We start from the raw sequence: 14,165 nt of genomic DNA, 5'->3' as shown, positions 1-14,165 counted from the left end.
AGGATTAAAAATGACCAGTTTACCTTTTGGACATAGTATGGTGATAATAAAAGTACAACATTGCATTTGTGTCACATTTTCCATTTTTATTAAACATATATTCACTAATATTTATAACAGTTTTGTTAGGCAGGCATTCTTATTTGTGTTTTACAGATTAAGAAACCCAGATTGTATATAGAATATGCGCTAGGACTGAAATTAGAACATAGGTATAATATCAAGTCCAGTACTATTTCCACTAGACTTCAGCTGTTTCAAGAGATATCCCACATTCATTTAGAAGAGCAGTATGATATCTTAGGGTAAAATGCCATAATACAAATTTGTGTATGAGAAAAATACATGGACAAATTAAAAGAATATATTAATATCACCCTCACCATTATATTAAAATGAAAAGGAATTTAAAAACCTAATTTGCGCATTTGAATTTGTTATACTCCATGACTTACTTGACTTGTATTTTACAAGTAAGAAGTGTTGACAATCATAGTGTGAGCAGGTGGCTGTAGAAAACCACAGGAAGAGAAATGGAAGTAATAACTGAGTGCCTACATTACATAGATGTTACATATACATAAGTATATTTTGATTAATGTCATTATTGCAGGGTGGCATAATAATCTAATCTCATTGAATCAAAAAATATAGATGGTTGCGCTCATGACTAAATCAGACAATAAATGAAGAAAGGGTATGCATATATGCAACCAACAAAGCAGAATTTCACACATTTATCATTTATATTCGGAACCTATTTTTGTTGTTTTGGTGTCCAGGCAGCAGGATTCAAATTTAGCAGTTGCCAATAGGTCCGATTCTTATGTATTATGCTTGTTAAATTGTTATCTGTAAGGCAGACCTAACTGGCATTTTGATAAGGGGTTAAGCAAAAAACAGACACATATATATAAAACACATAGACACAAACAGCAGTGTGGTGATAGCCAGAGGGAAAAGGGGGTGGGAGTACATGGAAGTGGACAAACGGGGTATAAGTGGGGATGTAAAAAGACTTTGCTTTGGGCAATGGGTGCACAGAGCAGTGTGTAGATGTTTTGTTGACTTGTACACTTGAAACCTCCATGGTTTTGTGAACCAATGGCACCCCAATAAATTCAATAAGAAAAATAATATAAATAAATATTCATTTTTTAACAAAAATATATTGAACATATTTTATATTTGTTTCATTGGTAGTTGCTGAGGATTTATAAAAATGAATGACACACCAGTGTCCCCAAGGAGTTCATCTAGATGGGAGGATAAATTTTTGTATATTAAATATTATAAACATAAAAATGTGTAATATTATATAATGTGATTGCCTATTACATAAAGTATAGAACGAGTAAAATAAGTAGCTGACAGTCGTTAGAAAACCATAAGAAAGATACCAATCAAATACTATAGGGATCACTGAGAGGAGAAAGAATTTCCATCTCAGCAGATTCACTTCAGGTTTCATGGAATTATTCATGAAATGAACTTACCAGAAAAAGAGAAAAAGTTTTAGTCTGATAGGAAGATTTGATTGGTTTCCTCCTGCACACCCCCTACTGGGGATGGAGCCCACAACCGGGGCATGTGCCCTGACCGGAAAATAAACCATGACGGCCTGGTTCTTAGGTCAACACCCAATGACTGAGTCACACCTGCTGGGTTGATAGGAAGATTTTTAATGTAATAAGATTTTCTTACTAATTTCCTACTAATTTCTTACTAATTCCTACCATTGCATTTCCTACTAATAATTTCCCTGTACTTGATAAATACGAACATTTATCTCTTCAGTGAAATTCACCAAAATGAAACTATATCAAATTCTCAAGAAGGCTATACCCAAAATATAGTAAAGTATTAAGAGGAGAGTGGATTAAAAACAATGTTTTTATGATAAGCAGTTATTAGTTAACCTAATCAGGAAAAAGGCGGAGAACTCAAGTGCACAAAATAAGATATGGTCATAGAGAATTAGAGAACATTAGAAGACTTCAATAGAATATTTGCTTAACTCTGCAAATTTGAAACCTAGGATGAAATGATTGATTGCAAAGGAAATACAAATTGCCAATATTCCCAAAGAGTATTTTAAAATCTGAAACCACCAATTACAGAAGTGTAGTAAAAGTTACTTTTCCCAAGAGAGATACCTGGACCAGACTCACAGGCAAATTCTACCAAACCTGTAAAGAATGATTAAATTCATTGCTGTTTAAGTTATAATGCTATACATTTCAGGATATTTTTAAGGAAAATCTTTCAATACAGTGGTACCTCAGTTTTCTAATGTATTCCGTTCTGGAAGACCATTCGAGTTCTAAAATGTTCGAAAACCAAGGGATCAACAGCCAACAGCTAGGCCTCAGGATCTTGCACTCAGCGGAAGCCATGTGGCATGTTCGACTTCCTAGTCATGTTCGAAAACCAAAGCATTTCCTTCTGGGTTTATGGTGTTCGTAAACCAAAATGTTTATCAATGGAGATGTTCGAAAGTCAAGGTACCACTGTATATAGAAAACAAATATCTGAAAAGGGCCTAGACACTCCTGAAGATAAATTAAAGGATATGTGTGTGTTGGGGTGGGGGCTCGTCTTAGCATTTATCAGTAATTATTATATAATGTTATAGATTTAAAATAGTATAATAATGTTCAATAATTGAAATGGCACAGTTGCTTATTTATGTAGGAATAAAGATAAAATTATACCTTTCATAATATGAAAACACAATTCTACTCAGACTAAGAAACTTAAATATGAAAGGTAAACTATCAAACTTTCAGAAAATACCACAGGAGATCCTTTTGTCAAGATAAAATTCTAAGTATGAGAGAAAAGATGAATTACTTTGAAAGATTAAGGACTTCTCGTTCATAAACAAATGCCAGAAAGAGAATGGAAAGACAAGCCAGAAAATAGTAGAAAGTATTTTAAGTCAAAATTACTGAAAAAGGAATTAGTGTCCAGAATTACAAAGAACTTTTTCCAAACAGCAATAGAAATATCAACAATTGTGCAGAACAGGGTTAACATAGCAGGCATGAGGTGGCTCTCCTTAGAAACGAAGTCCTCCTTGCATAGTTGGCCCTTGGCTAGCACCTAGGAACTTGGATTTCAAAAGCATTTGATCCCATGGTTTCCTAACTTATAAGGCTGTGCTTGTTTAAAGAACATGGTTTATGCAGAACACTGGCTTTCCTTCTGGGCGTCCTGCATTTTGATATATGCTAAGCTGAAGATGCCTTTATGACCAGTTAACAATAAAAACCTTGGGCACTGAGTCTTTTATGAGCTTCCCTGGCCACATTGCATACATGTTTCTACATTTTGTTGCTGGGGAAAAGTTTGTTCTATTTGGCCCCTGATAGGAGGAAGAGAGCATAAGGAAGCTGACATGTAGATTCCTCCAGATTCCCTGGATGTCTTTTTTCCTGACAACTTAGCTATATATCCTCACTCTGTCACTGTAATAAATCTTGGTTGTGAGTACATCTATATGCCAAATTACATGAGTCCTAGTGAATCTCTAAATGTTTGGGTGGTCTTGGGGACCCCAACACAACTTACCAGAGAAATGGATAAAAGACCTAGAGGGTATTTTGCTAAGTGAAATGTCAGTCAAAGGAAGACAAATACCATATGCTTTCACTTACATGTGGAATCTAATAAAGAAAAAAATAATGAAACGAAACTGAAACAGACTCATAGTCACAGAGAACAGGCTGGTTGCCAGAGTAGAGGGAGCTTGGGCGACTGGGTGAAGGGATTAAGAAATACAAATTGGTAGTTAAAAAATAGTCACAGGGATATAAAGTACAGTATAGGAAATATAGTCAATGAAATTGTAATAATTATGTATGGTGCCAACTGAGTACTGGAAATATCAGGAGGAATACTTTGTTAAGTATATGATTGTCTAACCATTATGCTGTACCCCTGAAACTAATGCAAAATAATATTCAAGATAAAAAATAGAGAAAGAAAAAATACTTGAACAGGCATGCCACACAATAGCAAACCTGAATGTCTAATAAACATGAAAACATGCCTCAGTCTTTTTAATTGTCAAGGAAATACAAATTAAAACCACAATGGCATATAGGTCTCATCTACCAAATTGTCAAAGATTAGAAAGTCTGTCACTATCAAATGTTGGAGAAGAATTAAAGAATAGAAACTGTTCATACACTGCTATTGGAAATATAAATTGGTAAAAGCCTTTCAAAACACCTTTGTCACGATATCATAAAGTTGTAAGTGCACACATTCTATGGCTTAGAAATTCAATCCTAGGTTTATACCCTTGGGGAAATTTTTGCAGTTGTGCACTGTTCATGGTATTCTAAACAACACTGTTTGTAATACTTTAAAAACAGCAAACAACTTTAACAACCATTGACATTAGAATGCATAAATTATGATATTCATAGAATAGAAGTAAAAATTAATGACATAGGTATATGCAACAATATGGGTGACTCAAATAAATGATGTTGATTAAAAAAGCAAACCACAAAAGAATACTGTCCAGTAGTATAAAGTTCAGAAATATGTTTGATTAAACAGTGTACTTTTTAGGGGTACAAATACATGGTAAAACTATAAATGGATGAGAATTATGAACACAAATATCAGCTATGTGTTCCTTTTGGGGGATACCAGGGGGACACAATTAGGGAGAAGCAGAAATGGACCTTTAGTATGATAAGATGTTCTTTATTTAAACGGCTTGATAAGTACATCGGTGCTTATTGTAGTTTTATTCTTTATGCCTTATTCATATTTAATAGTCTTTCTTTAGTAAATATTTACTCAATATTGACTAAAGCAGTTTTCAAGAAAATTTGTTATGTTGGTCAAGGTAAGGGGAAATAGTCACTCTCATGTATTGCTTATGAGAATATAAATTGATACAATTGAAACAACAACCTGGTAATATATATATTAAAATTTAAAATGTATATGCCTTATGACTTTGCAGTGCCACATCTAGAAATTTGTCTGTCATCTCTACATACTTTTGTGGGATATGAAATATTTATAATAATTTTAGCATTGTTTATAGTAGTAAAAGAATGGAACTTCCAAAATGTTCTTAATCAGAGTTTGTTCAAAATAAATACATCGATACAATAAAATTATTAATAATTTTCAAAATGAATGAGGCAAATCTATACTTACTGTTGTAGAATGATCTCTAAAATATACTTTGAATAAAAAGGAGTACAGAGTAATGTGTATAGTATGCTGCCTTGTGGGGCAGTGGTGATGAGTGCTCAAGTTTACATATACATAAATATGTATGAGTGACTGGAGTACAGAGATGGGAGAGTCTTAGTTTCTAATTTATATATTATTATAATATTTTGACATTCTGACTATTCAAAATAATTAATACTGTTTTCAAATATAAAATGTTCTTCTACTTCTTTCCCCCTTTGTAGTTCATAGTAATTATTCATTTTTTAATATATCATTATAGGTATCCATCGTACTTGGCACCTGAGGTCATTGCACAAGGAATTTCCAAAACCACTGATCATATGTCAAGTGAAAAACCATTGCCTTCTGGCCCCAAATCAGATGTATGGTCTCTAGGAATCATTTTATTTGAGCTCTGTGTGGTATGTATGAAGAAACATTAAACTAATGAACAGAAATTGTGTGTTTATTAGAATAATTTTTTGAATAGGAAAACTATTTGGTAATAATATGTTTTTGCTTTGCAGATTGACTACATGTGAGGAGAAATGGCTTAATTCTCAATTTCACTTTTTAAAAAATCCTGTTTTACAGTTAATTTGCCTATTATTTTGGTAGCTCTAGAAATGTTTCCACTTTTACTAAGTAAATTTCACTAAGTGTAAATATTATTTTGATATCTCTAGAAATTTTTACACTTGTATTAAGTATAAAAAATTTATAGCATACTAAGTTAAAAATTAAACACTTTTAGAAATGTTTACACTAAAACAGCTTACATTCTTTGATATGTTTATGCTCTATCCCTTCTGGTAGTCTTTTTTCTCAAATACCATCTGCTCTCCTGTCCTCTTATCTTTCCTGTAAGACTCACTTTGTATGTTGGCTTTTTATGAGGCCTTTACCAGATATCCTCTGTATTTATTAGGGTAAAGAGAAAACTGCTATTAAAAACAAAAGAATTTAAAATGCAGTAGTTTAAAGAACATAGGTGTTTTTCTCCCTTATATAACAGTCCAGTGAGGGCAGGGTGGGCTTTATGCCAAATGTCACACAGAAACCTAGGCTATCAGGAATGGTTCCACCATTCTCAACATCTGGTTTTCAAAGTTCTCTTTATCACCTTTGTTTTTAGCCAGAAGGAAAGGCGAGGAGTGATTTCCTGGTAGCTGTCTTTAAAGATATGACCTAAAAGTTGCAGTTATCAACTCTACTTTTCACTAGTGATAATTTACTGATGTTGCCACATATAGGTTCAAGGGAGACTAGGAAATGTCTTCAGCTGGACAACTAAGTATCGAGAAAGAAGTTGAGAATGGATTTGGAGGGACAACTAACAATCTGTCATGTCCAAGATGGGAATAATTTTGAAGGAACAACAATCTGTTGATTCTACCTTCAAATATCTGCCAGCCTTAGGTTCCTATCTTCTTTGCTCTCCTCTTCTATTATAGTACTTGTCAAATTTGTCTACTTTACTTAGACTATGAAGTCTTTTGAGGCAGACATTTGTATTATTTATCTATTATTTCTGTCCTCCAAGGGATTTTCAAAATATTTTGAAAAAATTAAGTCATCAATTTTTACCATATTTAAGAATTAGATTGACATTATTTTTCTCATTTTATGTATTTAAGAATTAATTCAACAGCAGAGATAGTAAAGCATAATAGTTAAGAGATAAGCTTCTGTAGTCAGAGAGAACTGGGTTTAAATTCTGATGTTGCAAAGTATAGTTGTGTGACTTAGAGTAGCTAACCTAACTTCTCAAGGCCTAGGTTCAACTTCTATTAGTAACAGTAGTGTCTATATTGTAAAGTTGTTAGAAAAACTAAATGAGATAATGTATATGAAGTACTTAGTATAGAGTGTTACATAGTAAACAGCCCATAAATGCTAGACTTTATTATTAATATTAAAATATGCATAATAATATTTGTAGTTTACATATTGGCACTGCTTTTTCTAAGGGAAAATGTCAGATTTTCTGATTCTTTGCTATCCTTTGTGTAGACTATCTTACTTTTTTAATTGGTATAAAATAATAGTAAAATTTATTGTTTTTTAAAGTGAAGTATACATAAGTGTAAATATAAAGTATACAGCTTTTTCTTTTTATTACCATCACCTGTATCTAAACTCTTTACTACTGATCTGTGTATGTCTTATGTGAGTAATTCAATTCAACAAATGTTAAAGAGCATTTACTGTATGTGTAGCATCATGACAAATGCAACAAGGAATAAACTGTGATTAAGACACAATACGAAGGAGCTTGTAAATTCAAATCCGTAAACTTTGAAGATAAACTCAGAGAGCTATGTGAATATCGAGAAAGAAAATATTAATTTCATTATATGGACTTTATGACATATTAAGTGTTACTCAAAGTTTAGACAGTTTAAGGATGGCAAACTGAACATCCTCAAAGCTTAAAACTTCCTCTGCCTCATCAAACACTTATATTTGATTTACAATACTAAGATATAAGTTAATAGCATAGCAACTACTAACGGAGCTTTTGGTACACTAGAAATTCTAAGGAAATAGATGAGAAGCTATATACCAAGATCATTTTACTAGAAATCTCTCACCATATCACCAGAAAGTTACTGTAGCCACTCTGCCACCCAGAAGTTTATCAGTGTTAATGAGAAAATAAAAACAGGCAGAGAAAAAAGACATATATAAAGAGTGAGAATTATATAGGCACTTAACTTCTTAGCATTGAATAAGCAAGAGAACAGTGGGACAGTGCCATCAAAGTGCTGAGAGAAAGTAATTTTGATTCTTTAATGCACAAAATTAACATTCAGGAGTAAAAATGAAATGATGGATATATAGAATTTTGATAGACCCGAAGAAAAATTTACTGGTAGGGAAATAAATGAGTAAAGCCTATAAGCCTGAATATAGGCAGTGTGTTCATTGTATTGCAAATAATCAAATTTAACTGCACTGTGTGTGCCATGTTCATCACAAGGCAGATAAATAGTAAGCATTTAGACTGTAAAGATGTATTGGGGGCCATATTCTAGGAGACTTTGAATGCTAAATTGAGACGTTTATATTTAGTTATATAAGATATGGGGGCCATTTAAAGTTTTTAAACAAGATATTGATGAAATAAATAATTTTAGAAAGTAATATATTAATGTTTTAGAAGATTACAATTTTTAGATGGTTAATATATGTAAGAGATTGAGAAGAGAGAGGAATGGTGACTTTTTTCAATCATCTCTCCACCTGTATTGCTAATTTCATAAGTCTGTGAGAAAGTTTTAACTTTCCTTTTTAAAAAAAATCAGTGTCTCATTTTTAAAGGATCATATAAGTTTAATTTGTTTATAATAAGAGAAACATAATAATAGTTAACATGTATGAAGCATTTTCTATGTGCAAAAAAAGCACATAGAAACATTTTTTTATGCATTTTATAACCCTTAGTGCAAGTACAGTAAATATGCCATTTTAATAGATAAGAAAAGTGAGGCTTAAGGTGGTTAAGTAATTTGCCCAAGTTGTGTAACTGGTGGTAGAATGTCAAATTTGACACACAATAGTTGTTCAGCACATAATCATTGAAATTATAAGTGTTTGATCCCAGACTTCATTACAAGGATCCCTCTGAAGCTGACTAATAATGAAACAATTAAAATATAATATATGCGTCTTAAAATAAAGAAATATACCAGGTACTCTGGGAGCACAAAGCATGGCTATTCAAGTCATTGTGGGAGAAGGGAGTGTCATAGGTTGTTTCTTAACAGAGACAACACACTGCCTGAATCATAGTATATAAGTTGGGTGGATGAAGGGTAATCTGAACCTTTCACAGGAGAAATCTTGGACTCTTAATAATATTCCGGGTAGCCTGGAATCCATCTATACATTCAGGTATGTGTGGGTCTCAAAAGGAACATGCTTGAGATCATCTAAAATGTAATGATACTTAGATATATGAAATGTTTAAATGTTAAATATTATGCAGTATTTTAAAAAACATGTGAACAATTTTTTTCTGTAATGGAACTAACTTTAAAAATTGAATAAAACTTCTGAAGAGAAATAGTAGTATTTGATAAAATTATCTTCAACTCTGAAAAAAAAAGACCTCCTTAGAAAAAATATGCAAATGTTTACATGAATTCTTCTCCCATTTTATTTAGGGAAGAAAATTATTTCAAAGCTTGGATATTTCTGAAAGACTAAAATTTTTGCTTACATTGGGTAAGTGTCATGCAATTTATCTTTCAAATATAAATATAATCTTTATTGACTCTTAGTAATCAAACACATTGAGGATGTGTTTGTCTGAAATAGTGAATACTCTGAAATATCCTCACTTTAATTTTCTAATGATTAGTGGTAAGCATTAACAGGACAACTTAAGAAATGCCTTCTGAAGAATTATAATAGAGCTTTCCTTATTCACTAAGGCATTATAACATGGATGAATATAAAATTAGCTTCAAGATCTAGTAAAGTAAACTAACTTGTGAAATCAAAATGTGAGAATGTAAAATTATACTTTCTGTAGCAGTTTACTGTCAGATAATATGTCACTTTTGAGCTTTCTATTTGATGACACGTGTGTGAATGATGACTCAAGAATAATGTTTATTTTTCCTTATAACAAGCTCATATATTTTGCATGTATATTAGATACAAGTATTTGCAATTCAAATTTATAAAAATTTGTGTAATCTATTTTAGAGTGGAATAAATTAAGCAGGTATGGTAAGAAAGAAGGGAAAAACAGTAGTAGAGCACTTTATGTAAAAGAGTGACAGATTGTGTACAGGTTAATAGGGTATACAAATAATATGTACAGAATATTATTAATAAGTATTAAATAATAATGAATTATAAATAAAATTGCATAGAATGTTACTGTATTTACCACATTTAATTTTAAAGATGGATAATATAGCTATTAAGGAATCTTGGATATTTCTAAATGTCATCTACAGGCTAAACGTATAATTTAAGTCCTCAGAGAAATGTGTACATTCTCAAAATTGTATATAATAAAAATAAATTAGTCATAATCATGAAAAATAATAAAGCCTTTTTAAGTACATACATAGAGAGAAAAAGCACAGGCAAGAATCTTTATCTCCTTTGATCACTGTTTTACTTCACTTACATTTAAGCTACTATCTTTAAGTATCTGTGATTCAATTACTGTTTAGTGTTTGAAATCTTTATTTTTACCAGAATACATAAGGAAAGTTTAAAAAGTCACAAGTTTTTTAATATTCCAAGTTCCAAAACTGCATTACAGAATATTTTACAAAATTATCAGAGTTCTGTACCCAGTATGTCTGATAAATAGAAGAGCAGCATTAATTATTATAATTTTTGTTTTATAGACTGCGTGGATGACACTATAATAGTTTTGGCTGAAGAACATGGTTGTCTGGACATTATAAAGGTTTGTGATTAATCTGTTATTGAAAATTTGTTTATTTTACATGTTTGGGATACAACAGAAAGCTATTGTAAGGCTTTTACTTGGAAAAAGTCCTAATCGAGACTTTTTAAAAAATCAAAACAAAGTGCAATATGAAGATGATGTATCATAGAAATGTACACTTGAAACCTATGCAATCTTATTTACCAATATCATCCCAATAAATTTAATTAAAAAGGAAAAATAAGGATTAAAGGACAGAGGGTTTGAGTTTTCCAAGTAAACATAAATCTTTGGAACAAAAAAAGAAATCAAAATATACTAGATTAGCAAACATTCGTGTAAAATATATTTTTTAATGGATCTATTTTAAATAGTTCTTTTTTCTCTTTATTTACTAGGAGCTTCCTGAAAATGTGATAGATCTTTTGAAGAAATGTCTCACCTTCCACCCTTCCAAGAGGTTGGTATTAAGAGTTTGGGATTACACTGAGATCCTTAACATATGAATAGTTGATTTTTTTTTCTTTTTAGTTATAATGCCAATAGATTAAATAAGTATATTTATACATATAGTAATAACTTGTAGTTATGGCTATAATGTATGTTAATAAAAGAAGAAGAAAAATATTAAACCTTGATCAGAAAACAGGAATATACCAAAGAAGTTACTAGTTCATTTCCTAGCCTCCAGTTACAAAATCAGCTAAGCTATGGGATATACATATTCCTAGTCTCAAATGATAGAAGAGAAATGAGAACAAAAGTTTATTGGAAATATGTATTATAGCAAAGAACGTGGATAAATGGTGAGGTAAGCTAACAACTGTTGATTAAAAAGGATTTCTTAGAAGTTTTATTATTTCTTTTTGTTTGATGATGTCACTGTTACCATACAGTTGTCCCTAAACTCCCTTAGGTATATAATATTTAAAAATAATAATAATGTATTCTAATCTGTCTGTAGACAAACATTTTTGTCAAGACATTTTAGGAAGAGAGGGATGATATTAAAAGCATAGTTTGGGGTAAATGTGCCACATTAAGGGTAGGAAGAAAGCTAAGAAGTTTCATTAGTGTACATTTTTATTTAATATATTCAGTAAAGCAGGTACATGGTAGTCAAGCTAAAAGTAAAAAATTGAGACATTCATATGTAATAATTTTGATAGATCATAAGGTGCAAAAAGCATAACTGAGGTAAAAAAAATCAGCATTTATTACTCACAGTCACTTGATTGTTATCTAAAGGTGTACTTCTTGAATCTGCCAAGGAGGGCTTTATTCTGTTCTGTGCTGATGAGGTATTTAAGACTTCTAACTGTTCCTTTGAGTGCTTACCATTATTCTAGGAAGTTTTTAATGACTTTCATTTATGCTCTGTATTATAAATCTGTTTCTCAAGGCCAACCCCAGATGAATTAATACAGGACAAGGTGTTCAGTGAAGTGTCACCTTTATACACCCCATTTACAAAACCTGCCAGCTTGTTTTCATCTTCTCTGAGATGTGCTGATTTAACTCTGCCTGAGGATATCAGTCAGTTGCATAAAGGTAATGTAAGTGAGACATAAGGCAATAACCTAAGCCTTGCTTTTAAAGGGAGTACCCTTATCCTAGTTTTGAATGTATCAACACTATATATAATACATTATTGAGACTTTATGGACACTTATCTTGGAGGAATTAAGAGGTAATTCTGCATAAGCTTAACCTAACATTTTATATAACTAACTTTTAATCCTTTCAATGTAAATTACTTAGAGCAAGAACTTTAAGAATCAAGGAGAGGAAGTGGCACCACAAAAAATTTACTATGCAAAACAAAGTTCTGTTTTCATCTCAGATCTTTATACTAAAATCAGATCTTCTAATTCCCAATGGGATTTTCACTACATCAACATTTATATATCATATAATTTATTATAAATAATCTTTAAAAGTTGTATTATTGATAGGACATTTATATTATATTTCACATTTTAAGAGAATATCAACTTTTGTCTTTTTATCTCTCTGTGATAATTACAACTCTCAGAAGTTATGCTTTAGTGACACCAGTAAGTTACTCTTACACTGAAGTTATGAAATAAGTCATGGCAGGAAATAGTTACTAAACAATCATTCAATTAAATATCTATTGAGTTCCTCCTTTGTTTCACACACTGTACTTTCAAGTAACAGTCATACCAAATTGGGAGGCAGGCTGACATTGAGTCACGAAATTACAAGTGACTCAGTATGACTTAGCACAGTGGAATCCTAGCCTGCCTGAGACATCAAGAAGGACTTCTCAGAAGAGGCAGCAGTTGACTCAAGACATGAAGACAGGGCCGTTTGTGTTGATGGCCTAGTCATGTGGGTTTTCTGCCCTATTCCTTTTCCACAGAGTCTAGTATATCTACGATATATTCTATATACCTCTGGACCTAGAGGGTAAAAATTCTACTTTTTCTCAGGAAACTATATGTACATTTCATTCTCTGTGCATTTTATAGTATGAATGTTGTTAAGGCTATCTTACTATGCTTTTCAGTTTTTACTTTTTTAGAATATCAGCTGTTATTGTCTGTTGCTCTTTGATAAAAAGAAAAGGTGAGATAGCTATGATTCTCTTTAATTTGCCTTTAATAGATATAAACAGTGATTACCTGGCAGAACGATCAATTGAAGAAGTGTATTACCTTTGGTGTTTAGCTGGAGGCGACTTGGAGAAAGAGCTTGTCAACAAGGAAATCATTCGATCCAAACCACCTATCTGCACACTCCCCAAGTAAGAAAAGAAAAATGTTGGAAATGAAAAAAACGCAGGAATAACATTAAAAACATTTTTGGATAGACTGGAATTTAAATAACAATACCACTCTGCTGGCCAAAGGTAGCGCTGTTCCCTTGCTCTTGATATTTATTCACATAGATGTGAACCTGAATCTTTTGAGTTTCCACCAATGCTATTAATTTTCATTTTAGATTTTCAGACTAGATTTGATCATTGTAGGTAACTATAGAAATCATCTGCTGATCGTTTTTTCCTCTCACATGTTAATTATTTTGGGGTTAATTACTTGAATAGACCATTGGTTCTCTACTTTTTTCTCCCTTAAATTAATTTTTAAATACTTAACTTCAGTTATACTGCTCACATTGAATGAAGTAGAAAATCAAGAAATAAAATTATAGAAATTCTAAGTATAAATGCTTTAAAGGATTTGTAAATTCTCAAAAGTAATTTTCTGAAATTCTAAACAAATGTCATGCATTTATTATTCAACATTCTTTCCCCCTGAGTAGTTACCATCATTATGTAAGGTATTCTTCACTCATATAAACTTTCTCGGGATCGCATTGGAATAGTATCAGGAAAGTAATTTTAGCATTGAACCTGCCTTAACAAAGAGTAAATCACACTATTGTATTCCTAAAATACTTTACGTTTATATACTGTATTCATACCTACTCAACATATATTTAAAAATGAGAATTGCATAGAGAATTTTCAAGCAGCAGTTATATTTTTATTAACCTATTCAATCTAAAATTT

The 14,165-nt window shown here is 31.5% G+C and overlaps 1 protein-coding gene across 4 annotated transcripts in view; it reads left to right on the top strand.

The window, feature by feature from the left end:
- The window catches only part of TBCK (TBC1 domain containing kinase), a 165,012-nt gene that overhangs the window by 40,893 nt on the left and 109,954 nt on the right, over nt 1-14,165 (top strand). For all 4 annotated transcript variants that reach the window (XR_013999264.1, XM_081143832.1, XM_081143833.1 and 1 more), the window contains 6 exons: nt 5,489-5,630; nt 9,378-9,438; nt 10,584-10,645; nt 11,026-11,087; nt 12,030-12,178; nt 13,259-13,397. Coding sequence is in view for 3 of the 4 variants with exons in the window: in XM_081143832.1 (XP_080999958.1) it covers nt 5,489-5,630; nt 9,378-9,438; nt 10,584-10,645; nt 11,026-11,087; nt 12,030-12,178; nt 13,259-13,397 (615 nt within the window). In the remaining variant the exon portion in view is untranslated. The remainder of the gene's footprint in view (nt 1-5,488; nt 5,631-9,377; nt 9,439-10,583; nt 10,646-11,025; nt 11,088-12,029; nt 12,179-13,258; nt 13,398-14,165) is intronic.

This window comes from Miniopterus schreibersii (assembly GCF_964146895.1).
Source record: "Miniopterus schreibersii genome assembly, chromosome: 1".
Lineage (NCBI taxonomy): Eukaryota > Metazoa > Chordata > Mammalia > Chiroptera > Miniopteridae > Miniopterus > Miniopterus schreibersii.
This window is presented reverse-complemented; position numbering and strand designations above follow the sequence as displayed.